The following is a 13,075-nucleotide window of genomic DNA, read 5'->3' as shown; positions in this document are numbered from 1 at the left end:
AACTCAGAGATAACAGAATTAATGATAAATGACAAAGTTTTCTGCCTAATATCTGGGGCAAGATAAAAATGTCAAATGTCACCACTTGTGTGAATCATGTTGTTAGAGGTTCTAGTCAGGACAATTAGGCAAGTAAAAGAAAAACAAACTAAAAATGAAGGGATAAAACAATGTCTAATTACCAGTGATATGATACTGTATCTAGAAAATAGTGCAGCGTACACACACACACACACACACACACACACACAGAATTAGAAATAAGTGTTAACATAACAAACCCACACCTGAAACCTTTATGTTCATGTTCATGTTGACCAATGTCACTCCAATCACTTTAATTAATTAATTAAAAATAAATACCTAATTTAAACCAAAGAGCTGATAAGTGACTGCAGCAACGTTTCTGCAAAAAAGATCAATATGCAAAATCGTTGCATTTGTATACACTAGCAATAGACAATTGAAAAATATAATTAAGAGAAAGTAGACCATCAGAATTTTTAAATGTTGTGCTTCTACGGACATCAATAAGAAAACAGGGATGGGAATGTTAACTAAACCTATGGTGGCAATCATTTTGCAATACATGCATGTATCTCATCGTCACATTGTGCACCTTAAACTTACAGGTTACATGTCAGAAATATGTCAATTAAAATGGCGGAGCAGGGGGTGAGTTTAAACCAAGACAACCACAGCATGGGAGAAAATATTTATAAATCTTGTATCAGAACAGAAAATAAGTGTAAATATTTTATAATTTTAAAGAAGCATCAGTCCATATTTTTTCAATCTTTATTTCATTTGTATTATGAATAACATGCTCTCTTCAATTTCAGCTTTTCGTTTACTTTTATAAATGTACTTTCTATACTTCTTCATGAATGTATGTATATTTAATTTTATGCACATTGAAAATTGCATACATGATTAAGGCGCACTCTATTTTTCTTTCTAATGGCATGATTTGGCCACTTAAGTAAATAATAAGCAGGCATTAGTATAGTCACCCTGCCTTCAGTCATAGTAATTACCATTTTACCCATGTATCCTCAACCTCTTTATCCTGAATGTCACTAGACTACACATTCAATACAGCAATACTGTCATTTAGGACAGCTCTGAAGTTACAAACTGTAATTAATTTAAGAACTTTGTCAGGAAGTGATTTTTACGCTTTGCTGAAATCGATTCTTTCTGTCTATTATACTGTGTCAGACTCTTTTTTTTGTTTTTTAGGTACAATTTGAACATGCAGCCCCAGACTGTCGGCTTGGCAACAGAGAAGGTCGTCCTTTCTCTGGGGTCACCGCTTGTGTAGACTTCTGTACCCATGCCCACCGGGACATTCACAACATGAACAATGGAAGCACTGTGGTATGTACCTTGCTCCCTTTTGATTCTCAAACCTCCATTGCTATAGGCTGAGGCTGAGGCCTTATATACGACTTGTAACATCGTTTTGTATGTTCTGTTCCACAATCTAGTAATCAATAGTTTTAGTTTATTATTGAAGTACTGTACTTCCAAAAGAGTTGCAGAATTAGCCTTCAACGTATATTACGTTGAAACTCTTGAATTATATATTTAATTGAGGTGTGTTTGCTAGGAGGTAGGTGTTATCTGAATATTCAAAGCAACGATTCTGTGCTATCAATCTGGTAGTTAGAAAGTAAGGCAACTTAAATTTTCTTTTTTGAAGAATGCACATTTGAAAAATATGTTTTCATTGATTTTAGAGAAAGGAAGGGAGAGGGAATAGAGAAATATCGACTGGCTGGCTTCTGCACACCCCCTACTGGGAACCTGGGCATGTGCATTGATGGAGAATCAAACTGGCAACCTCTCAATGCATGGGATGACGCTCTAGCCAGGGCCTTAATGTTTCTTTTTTTTGCCATCTGTACTTCAAGGTGGGGTGTGTGTGTGTGTGTGTGTGTGTGTGTGTGTGTGTGTGTGTGTGTTTTGAGAGAACTGTGCCAAATTTATCATCTTTTTAATGCATATAGGTTGTTAATGCCAGTGTGTATAAAGTTGCATGAATATTCAAAAACCACGAGATACTTGCCCTGACCGGTGTCGCTCAGTGGGTTGGGCCACATCTTTTTTAAGAGAGAGAGAGATAGTTAAATTTACTTAAATTAGGTAGAATACCCAGAGGGAAATCTTGCAATACTCCTTTTGTAAGGGAAATGAGTTTGCTTCAAGGAATTCTTTTCTTCTCATCTTATAAAACAGAGATTAATAGATAATGATTGCCACTGTTTTTTTATTTGTTTGTTTGTTTTAATACAAAATTTTGTTTCCTTGTCCCAGTGTAAGACACAGCTATAGGCTCTTAACAGTGTAATTTGAAAGGCACAATCTGATTTATCACTGGTCAATAGACTAGGAGCCATATCACTCCTCTGCACTGATTATTTGGTGTGTTTTTTTCAAATGTTGAAATTTTATAAATCTGACCAGGTGCCTAGTCAGTGTTGCTCAACAGTTGAGTGTCAACCCATGCATGAACCAAGGGGTCACCAGTTCCATTCTCAGTCAGTGCACATGCCTGGGTTACAGGCTCTATCCCCAGTAGGGATCATATAGGATCATATAGCCATTCAATGATTCAGTATTACCTCTCCTGGTCACTATCTCTAAAATCAATAAAACGCTATTTTTTACAAATCTTTCCAGGTGACTCTTAGAGTGGTTTATCATCATCATTTGGCTAGTACATTTTACCTGAGTTGCTGCATTCCAAAATATCTATGATCAGGCTGGGTTAGGTTCATGGTTAAACGAAATGCTGGTTTTCTCTTTTCTTGTTCTTTTCTCGTACCTTATTCCATGCACATACTTTTCTTTTCTTTTTAAAAGTATATTCTTTTTTTAAAAATTATATTTTTATTGATTTTAGAGAGGAAGGGAGAAGGAGAGAGAGATAGCAACTTCAATGATGAGAATCATTGATTGGCTGCCTCATGCATACAACCCACACTGGGGATCGAGCCCACATTCCAGGCATGTGCCCTTGACTGAATTGGAACCCAGGACCCTTCGGTCCGGAGGCTGACGCTCTATTCACTGTCCATGCTCATTCTTTTCTACTGCTGTTGTTATTAATGTCATAAAGCTCATGCCTAGTTCTTGGCATAATTACAAATTTCCCCATCTTAAAAAACCTGAACCCTTGAAATTCTACTGTCAAATTTTCTTCCACCCTGTCTGTTTCTTATATTTCTCGTGTTTAGTCCTTGTCCCCTTCTTAGTCTCTCTACAGACAAATAAATAGATTGACATAAACATTTACTAGTAAAAGATTGGATTTTTTTAACAGAATGTTTCTAACTTACTAAATTTTAAAATATTGAAATCAAGTAAATTCAGTATTTCAAGCCTTCTTAGTAAATTTGACTAGAGATATTGAGAAAACAGTAAGATTTTAAGACAGCCCTGGCCATTTAGCCTACCTGACTTTACCCTCTGTATTTTTCAACCTTGGGAATCAAATCTTGGAAACAATTCTATATGCTTTTCATGACATTTGAAAATTATCATAGAAATAGTAGTTTATGAAGAAGAATTAAGTATCAAAGGTCAGGAATTTTCTGTATATAGTTCTGTATTTTTATTTCTCTATAATTTATAAAAATAACATTAGGTCAAGGCCTGAGAGTTAGGTTATATTCAAGGCAGAACTTTCAAACAAAGACAGCCCTGGTCATTTTCTCAGTCGTTAGAGCACTTGTCTGCACACAGAAGGATTATGGGTTCTATTCCCTGTCAAGGGCCTGTACCTCAGTTGTAGGTTTCCCATCCCCCTTCCTCTGTCTCTTCCACTCTCTAAAAATCAATGTGAAAAAATATCCTGAGGCCTAACCGGTTTGGCTCAGTGGATTGAGCATCGGCCTGTGGACTGAAGGGTCCCGGGTTCGATTCCGGTCAAGGATATGTACCTTGGTTGTAGGCACATCGCCAGTAGGAGGTGTGCAGGAGGCAGCTGATCGATGTTTCTCTCTCATCGATGTTTCTAACTCCCTATCCCTCTCCCTTTCTCTCTGTAAAAAATCTATAAGATATATATTTTTTAAATATCCTCGGGTCAGTGTTATAAAAACAACAACACAAGTCAGGCAAATTATAATAGAATAAAAATGGAACAGAAAGAGAAAATTTATCAAGATAAAATACTTCAGTTATTTTTTAAAAAAACAACAAGTAAAATATACGTCTTGCTAGAAAAGAAGATCTCTTGTGCTTCCTCTTTTGCTTCATGAATATCTATCCATTTATTTAGTGAAGGCAGAAAAGATAGTTATAAATTTCACTTAACAAATAGAAACGAAAAAGTCCTAGAGGAAGACACAGCAAAGTTTATTATAATTAAGCTCCCTTTACCTGAAGGAATTTGACATTATATAAATATTAAGAATTAAGGTTATAGCCGAAACCGGTTTGGCTCAGTGGATAGAGCGTCGGCCTGCGGACTGAAAGGTCCCAGGTTCGATTCCGGTCAAGGGCATGTACCTTGGTTGTGGGCACATCCCCAGCTGGGGTGTGCAGGAGGCAGCTGATTGATGTTTCTCTCTCATCGATGTTTCTAGCTCTCTATCCCTCTCCCTTCCTCTCTGTAAAAAAATCAATAAAATATATTTTTTAAAAAAAAGATTATTTAAAAAAAAAAAAGAATTAAGGTTATATATTGGCTATAAAATAGTAATTTCTTAATAGATAATATTTATTACGAAGGCAGTGAACAACAGTTCACTAACTCTCTTTAATTCAGGCAATTAAGATGTAATGTAACAGCTAAAAGGCTTAATATTTAAAATATTATAAAATATATAAACATGCAATATCATTTACTTATAAAGTCAACTGAAAATTATAATGGTCTGTTGTTTATAAACAATTGATAAGTTCATAGTATTTAGTAATTTTGAATCTCTTAATATATAAAATTGAACATAAAATTTGATACAGATCCCTTGCATTAATGCAATGAGATGGTAGGAATAACTGATGAATGTGCAGGACCTATATTTTCCATTTTTTTCTTCCTATCAGGTTTGTACTTTAACACGAGAAGATAACCGCTCATTTGGTGTCATTCCTGAAGATGAGCAGTTGCATGTTCTGCCCCTTTATAAATTATCAGACACTGATGAGTTTGGCTCAAGGGAAGGAATGGAAGCTAAGATCAGATCTGGGGCCATTGACGTCCTCACACCCTGTCGCAAAAAAAGAACGTGTTTTACGCAGCCCATTCCTCGTAGTGGGAAGAAAAGAGCAGCGATGATGACAGAGGTCTTAAAGTGTAAGATAAAGGCTGTGGAGAAGAAACTCATTCCTCGAATCAAGCGGAAGAGTAACTCGACAACACACAACAGTAAGGCCTCGTTTCACCACTGTCGCTTTTAGATGAGGCATAGGACCGTGCTAGTTTTCAGTGCATCAGTTTCCTTGGCAGAAGTTCAGTGTTTCCTATGCACTGTATTCTTCCTCTCCTTTATCTTTGCTACTCTTAGTATGGGAATTATGGAAAGAAATCCTTTATGTGAGTTATCAGGCAATTAAGTTACTTAATTGTTATATCTCTTTTTTAAAAAATATATTTTTATTGATTTCAGAGAGTTAGGGAGATGGAGAGAGAGATACAAACATGAATGACTTGAGAGTATCAATGATCACCTGCTTCCTGCACACCCCCTAGTGGGGATGGAGCCGACAATCCAGGCATGTGCCCCTGACCGGAATGGAACCCGGGACCCTTTAGTCTGCAGGCTGACGCTGTATCCACTGAGCCAAACCAGTTAGGGCTCATTTGTTATTAATATAACTTTGTTAGAGTTCAAACTAAATATATCTATACTAATAAAAGGGTAATATGCTAATTAGACTGGCTAGACGGACGTCCTTCTGGACAAAGCTGCAGCAGCTGTGAGGGCCGAGGAGGGCCAGCAGTGGCAGCAGCAGTGGGGTGATGGGGGCAGCGCCTTCCCCTGATTGGCCCAGTTGCCTCCCACAGGGGCAGGTGAGACTCCTCCCCGTGGGGAGTGGGCCTAAGCCGGCAGTAGGACATCCCCTGAGGGCTCCTGGACTGTGAGAGGGGTCAGGCCAGGCTGAGGGACCCTCCCCTAGTGCAAGAATTTTTGGGCACCAGGCCTCTAGTTTCTACATACTTACCCACACCAAAAATCAACAAAACATGCATCATCTCTATTTTTTCAAAAACCTGTTTTTGTTTTGTTTTGTTTTTTTAATCCTCACCCAAGGATTAGAGAAAGAAAGTTGGGTAAGAGAGATTGAGATGAAAACATCTATCATGCTCTGACCAGAGATGAAAACAGGCCACGTAGGTATGTGCCCGGTCCGGGAATCAAACCCAAAACCTTTTGGTGCACAGGAAGATGCTCCAGCCAACGGAGCCACCCAGAAAGGGCAACATGCTCTTTCCTTGTTCCCCATCTATTTTGAAGCCCTAATCCTCCTTTTGGGTATACATGAAGTGACATTACTTCCTTGAAGTCTTCCTTGATCAATTTAAGTAGCCTACTCAACCAGTTTTACTGAGCACCACTCGGAAGTATTTTGGGTATTGGAGAGGTAGCCATGGCCATGAGGGCAGATAGTACTGTGAAAGAATTACATTTAAATACGTCACAAAGATTCACTAAGGGTAAGGCATTTCTGTGAAGTCCTGAAGGAAATGAGAATCTGCAGTGCTTTTATTTGGAGAAATAGCATTCCAGCCAGAAGAAATGGCGAAGGCGGAAGGCAGGAATTTCTCTTAAATACTTGATGCTAGCAAGGAGGCCATTGTGGTTGGAGCAAGTGTGAAATGCAAATATCTGGAGATGAAATGGGAGAGGTCAGAGGGTCCCACACATCTCAGGTTTTGTAGATTGCTGTAAAGACTTTGGTCTTTATTGTGAATGAGAAGTTTACTGGAGATTTCAGTAGAGAAAAGGGATATGATGTGACTCAAACCTATCATGCTGGTTACTAGGTTAAAACTAGAGTAAAGTGGGGCAGTGAATAGAAAAGTAGGGTCATCCTAAAAGACTATCCTAACAATTCAGGAGTGAGACCAGAGTGGCTAAAAAGGACATAAGGAAATACCTAATTCCAGATATGGTTTGAAGGCTAAATCAACAGGATTTCTGATTAAATTTGGCATGTGTCCCCAAAAAAGTGTCAAGGTTTACCCTGATGTTATTGGCCTGAAGAAACTGGAAGTGTGGAGAAACCAACCAACATGTAATGAGGAATGGGGAGAGGAGAACAGAATTGGAAAGATATACAGGAAGACCAGAAGCTCACTTCTGTCCGACGTTCAAGCCTCTGTGATTATGAACCAGGGGGTTACTATTTGATTCCCAGTCCCGGCATATGCCTGGGTTTCTGGCTCAATCTCCAGCAGGGGCCATGCAGGAGGCCACTGATCAATGATTTTCTCTCATCATTGATGTTTCTCTCTCTCCTCCCTTCCTCTCTGAAATCAATAGAAATATATTTAATTGTCCCATCTTTAGTCAGTAAAAACCCATCAAGCTGGCTGACAAATTGCTTTTTCAGAACCCCCAACTGTCTTTGATAGCTTCTGTTCTGGCCAGATGTCCCAGGCTCATCTATACTAATAAAAGAGTAACATGCTAATTATACCTGATCTATTGGAAGTCTTTCGGACGTCCAACTTCCTTCTGGATACAGCCAAAGGGGCAGAGGCAGTTAGGGGCGAGCATGCCCGCAGGGTAGAGCAGTTAGGGGTGAGATCAGGCCTGTGGGAGAGCAGTTAGGGGCGAGATCAGGCAGGCAGAGGAGGTTAGGGGTGATCAGGCAGGCAGGGGAGTGGTTAGGAGCCAGCTGTCATGGATTGGAGAGGCTACAGGCCGGGCTGAGGGACTCTCTGTGCACGAATATCGTGCACCAGGCCTCTAGTCTAATATAATCCTGATCCACTTCTAAAATCAGCCATTTCTCTAAAGAGCCTAAAGGAAAAAATACCCAATGAATATATATTGATATTCAAACATAGAATTATAGGGTATTCTTCAACTTCTTTGATCTTTATATTTTTAAGAGGGGTTGTTGATTTGTTTTTTTTTAAATGGGAGAAATGACAGTGCATACTTTTTATATAATGCTGGTTACATTCTGCTTATAAATAACAATCATATCATTTTTACCATTGTGTCATTCCCCATTAGATAGCATCTTTACATGCTATTTTTAAAATAACATATACCACCCAGGCACATTAGTTCAGTCGTGGGAGTGTTGTCCTATACACCGAAAGGTGTGGGTTCCATTTCCGTCAGGGCACATACCCAAGTTGCAGGTTCGATCCCTGGGTGAGGTGTATATGGCAGTCAATTGATCGATGATTCTCATGTCAATATATCTCTCTCTCTCTTTCACTTCCTCTCTATTTATAATCATATCCACAGGTGAAGATACAATTTTTTTTTTACTAACATATACCTTATTTGTAGTCATATGTACAATATTTGGCCCATAACATCTTGACCCCTTTGTAAACTTACCCATAAAACCTTTCTTTTACAGTTTTATTAGGCTTAATGAAAGTCTCATCACTATTTTACCTTTTCTTCCCCCATTATTTGTATTTGTTGACAACTTGACCTCCATAATAATAGATGTAGCATGGGTTTCTTGATGTACCACTCCTTGGGTCCTATGTATAACTTCTCTTTGGAAATGAGAACTAGCCCTAGCCAGTTTATCGCAGTGGATAGAGCGTCAGCCCATGGACTGAAGGGTCCTGGGTTTCATTTTTAATGTATGCATGTGTGTTTGACGTTAAGTGGAACAAAATTGGCCAACATTTCCATTATCAGTGTTTTGTTATATTATTCTTTGTACTCTTTAAAAATACTCTTTAGCCCTAGCTGGTTTGGCTCAGTGGATCCCGGTTCGATTCCAATCAAGGGCACATGCCTGGATTTCGGGCTTAATTCCCGGTAGGGGGCGTGCAGGTGGCAGCCGATCAATGAGTCTCTCTCATCATTGATGTTTCTGTCTCTCTCTCTCTCCCTTTCCCTTCCTCTCTGAAATCAATAAAAATAATAATAATAAAAGTAAATAAAATTTTAAAAAAGTGAAACTGAACCCACTTTTGTCTTCAAAGGTTCGGACAACATTCAAACTTACTCACTGATCCCATCCATTCCTCACCCAGTGCAAGAGGCACACTTATCCCCAGATTTCTCCTCGTCTGCCAACACTGCTTCGACCACAACATCTTTAAAGAACGATGCCTCCGTTTCGTGCGGGTTTCCAGAAAGAAGTAGCGATCCCGACTGCACGATGTCTTCTGGGAGACACAGAGATGCTAATGCTGCTGCTGCCGGGGAATGCTCTGGAATGGCACAGCCTGGTGAAGTGAGTCCTCTTCCCACTTTGCCTACTCCCATGTCCGATTCCCTGGTTGGTTCTGAGCCTCCCGCTGGTCCATCTGAGCAGATACCTTCTAATGAGCCAAACCAGCAGCCCCCACTCATCACCTCTGCTCCTGAACTTGCTTCCTCTCTGATGGAAGAAGATGAGCAGCATTCGGAAGCAGATGAGCCTCCATCAGATGACCCCCTATCAGATGACCCCCAGTCACCCACTGTGCAGCAATTGCCCCACATTGAGGAGTATTGGTCAGACAGTGAGCACATCTTTTTGGATGCCAATGTTGGTGGGGTGGCAATAGCACCTGCTCATGGCTCTGTTTTAATTGAGTGTGCCCGACGAGAGCTTCATGCTACAACTCCCGTCCAACACCCAAACCGGAATCATCCTACACGTCTCTCTCTTGTCTTCTACCAGCACAAAAACCTAAATACACCCCACCACGGTTTTGAAATAAACAAGATTAAGTACGAGGCTAAAGATAAAGAAGCTAAGAATAAGAAAATTAAGGTCTCAGAGCAGAGAAATCAGGCAGCTAATGAGGGTCCTGAACTGTCCCCTGAAGTTAATGAAATGAAAGAAATTCCTTCTCGTAAGGCAGTCACATTAACCCATGACAATGTTGTCACCGTGGCCCCGTATGCGGTCACACATGTTGCAGGGCCCTATAACCATTGGGTGTGAAGGCTGTTCTCCCCTTTTTAATGCCTTTGCTAGTGCAGTGTGTTTTTCCAAGGTGCTGTTAAAGGAAAGTCATATTGTTGTTTACTAGATCTTCATCTCACCCATTTGAAGGCTGAAGTAAAACAAACAAATGAAGTAGGGTGGGTATTTCTTAACTGTGACTATATATTTTGACAATTGATAGAAGGTGCACATTTTAAGCAAAAATAAAAGTTTTATAGTTTTAAATACATAAAGAAATGTTTTGGTTAGGCGTTAACCTTGAGAGAATCACTCAGTTTGGTGCTTTAAATAAGTCTGTTTACTATGAAATGAGTAATTTTTAGAGGCTTTTAACTGATAATGTGCTATGATGTAAAATCAAGATACACAGTGTTAACTCTACACAGCTCCTGGTGCTTAACCACATCGACACAGTTAATTATAAGCTGAATTATTATTTCATGGTGCCATTGTTTCAACATCTTCCAATCATTGCTAGAAAATAGGCATATTCCTTTGAAATAAACCAATGAAATGTTTTCTCTCTTAAGGTGTCTCCTGTATAAAATAATTCATTATTATTAGTAATGGTTGGAGGCTGTTCGTAAATTGTAAATATATATTTTAAAAGCACTTTCTATTTTTAAAATTAACTTGAAATAGTATAGTATAAGAATCCAATTGTCTATTGTTTGTGCATATTTGCATACAAGAGAAATCATTTATTCTTGCTGTGTAGAGTTCCATCTTATTAACTGCAATATGTATTCATACATGTGTATGGTTTGTGTTTTTTAATGTGTTCTCATTAAAATATTAGCTACTTATTATAAAATCAATCATGCAAAAATTGTTAATCTCAAATTGTAATTTGAAAGCATATCATCAACATTGATTAATATTTTCTTGGGAACTAAGTAAGTGTGAGCTCTTACTGAGCAACGGTGACCCCAATTTACTTTCGCTGTAACTTTCTCAATATAATCTATGAAAGGTGTTTCCAAAAGGAGATTTGACATAACAGGATTCAGAAGAGTCAAATGCTTCTAAAGTTTCAAGGAGATAAAATACAAAAATTAAGTAGTAATAACCCTACCCATCCCAAATTGCCTTATTCTGAAAGTCATTCTAGTAGAGACTAAAAATAAAATTTTAGTAGAAATATTTTGAAAATAAATTCCTTATCATTACACCCGCAAAACCAATAGTAGGAATGATATAAATAAGTTAATCCAAAGTAGTTTAAACGTATTAGTTTTGGGGAAATGATCACTCTTCTCAGATAATTGCCTATGATCTAGATAACAGGAAAATAGGTATTCTGTTTATTTCTTAGTCCTCCCATTATTTCTTGTATTATTTTTTCTGGTTCAAAAGAGATTGCCCAAACCAAATTTTAGATCGAGAGGAAATTTCAATGAAATACTTGATTCTGTTACAATGCAGAGGTGCTATAACATTCAACGTCTCAGATTCCTTGGGAGTATGGAAAACCGAATGGTGCTCCTCCCCTGGAAATGCCATAGGAAGCCCATAACCGCTAACACTCACAATTTTGGTGCAAAAGCAAACAATTCCAGTAAGCTCTCTAAATAAAATTAATCGTAAATTATTAAAATAATATATGGTGCAAAGTGTCAGTTTCAAGCTTTTGACTAATCAATGTAAAGGAATATGAAGGGATTGTAAATAGCAAAATGTCATTGATAGACCACCTTGTACAAGTAGATTTCTGCTTTTGAATATGTAAAATAGGATAATTCATTGACTTGTTTTAGTATTTTGTGTGCCTTAGATTTCTGTTGTAAAACATGTATATTTTTGTGAGCCTATGGTTTCTTATACATCCAAGTATATAAATAAGTGATTCTTTATTGTTTCAGCTGCTTAAATAAGATATTTACTAGTAGTAGACCATCAGGAATACACCCTTGTAATATTTTATTTTAGGCCTTAGCTCTCACTAGAAGTTATTTTCTCACCAGATTTAATAGATAAAACTTAAAGATCAAACTTTATCCATCCACCCATCTATCCATTCAACACTTATTGAATGTCTGCAAATTTTAAGTAATAGCTTTTGTTTTCTTTGAATCACCACCCATAACATTAAACTTGAAGAATTAAAATCCTAGAAGATACTCTAACCCACATTTTTCAAAAAAAAAAAAAAAAAGCACATTTCCTTCAAAACAGACCATTGTGATATATGTACAGCAATTCAGATCAGTGTCACTAACTTAAATAAGTTTCCTTAACGATCTAAACTTGAAGCACGAGTGTTGATTTTAGGTGGTATTGGGATTAACACCTGCTCAGCTAATAACCCCATGGTGGGAACCACACATGATTCCTGCATTATTGAACTCTTTCATAAGTTTGCCATCCCATTGTATGCCCTGTAATTTTTTAAAAGCTCATGCTTAAATGTTCTGCAGCATTGTGATTGTATACTGGCTACACTGCTGTTAGAGTGGCTCTTTTTCATGAAGCAAGGAAATAAATTTGTTTGAAATGACATTGTCACTCAGAAAACTGGTTAATCTAATATTTCTATACCTCTATTATATTTTACTGTAATGATCACTTTTTGTTTTACGTTTTTTTTTTTTTAGCAGTCAATCTTCTGCCTTTGGGTTTTCAAACTTCTGCTTTCGTTCATGGTGTGATAATTGAATTCATTGATGCATGACTCCCAAGTTAGCCCAACCTGTTCATAATATGTTACAAACTTAACAAGGATGGGAGAATAACTCCTGTCTAGTGTAGAATCCTATAAAATATGCTGCCCTTCAAATCCTATTTCTAATGGCTCGTAGGCTATCATTGAAAATCTTTTTTCTTGTTTGCCTCATCTACATCCTCTTTCCAATTCATCCACAAAGTACCAAATATATCATGACATAGACCGGTTTGAAATGTATCAGCGATTTTCCACCTTTGTGCTACAAGAATTAAATTATACCGTTTTGTGTGTGTGTTTTTGTTTTTGTCCGAT

General features: G+C 37.9%; 1 protein-coding gene across 3 annotated transcripts in view; it reads left to right on the top strand.

Annotated features, from left to right (window-relative positions):
- TET1 (tet methylcytosine dioxygenase 1) overlaps nt 1–12,771 on the top strand; it is a 113,044-nt gene extending 100,273 nt beyond the window's left edge. For all 3 annotated transcript variants that reach the window (XM_079793631.1, XM_079793633.1, XM_079793632.1), the window contains 3 exons: nt 1,243–1,380; nt 5,059–5,380; nt 9,143–12,771. In XM_079793631.1, the coding sequence (XP_079649757.1) occupies nt 1,243–1,380; nt 5,059–5,380; nt 9,143–10,095 (1,413 nt within the window). In that variant the 3' untranslated portion in view covers nt 10,096–12,771. The remainder of the gene's footprint in view (nt 1–1,242; nt 1,381–5,058; nt 5,381–9,142) is intronic.
- Nucleotides 12,772–13,075: the final 304 nt, after the last annotated feature.

This window comes from Cnephaeus nilssonii (genome assembly GCF_951640355.1).
Source record: "Cnephaeus nilssonii genome assembly, chromosome: 16".
Classification (NCBI taxonomy): domain Eukaryota; kingdom Metazoa; phylum Chordata; class Mammalia; order Chiroptera; family Vespertilionidae; genus Cnephaeus; species Cnephaeus nilssonii.
Note: the sequence above shows the minus strand (reverse complement) of the source record. Positions and strands in the feature narration are given on the sequence as shown.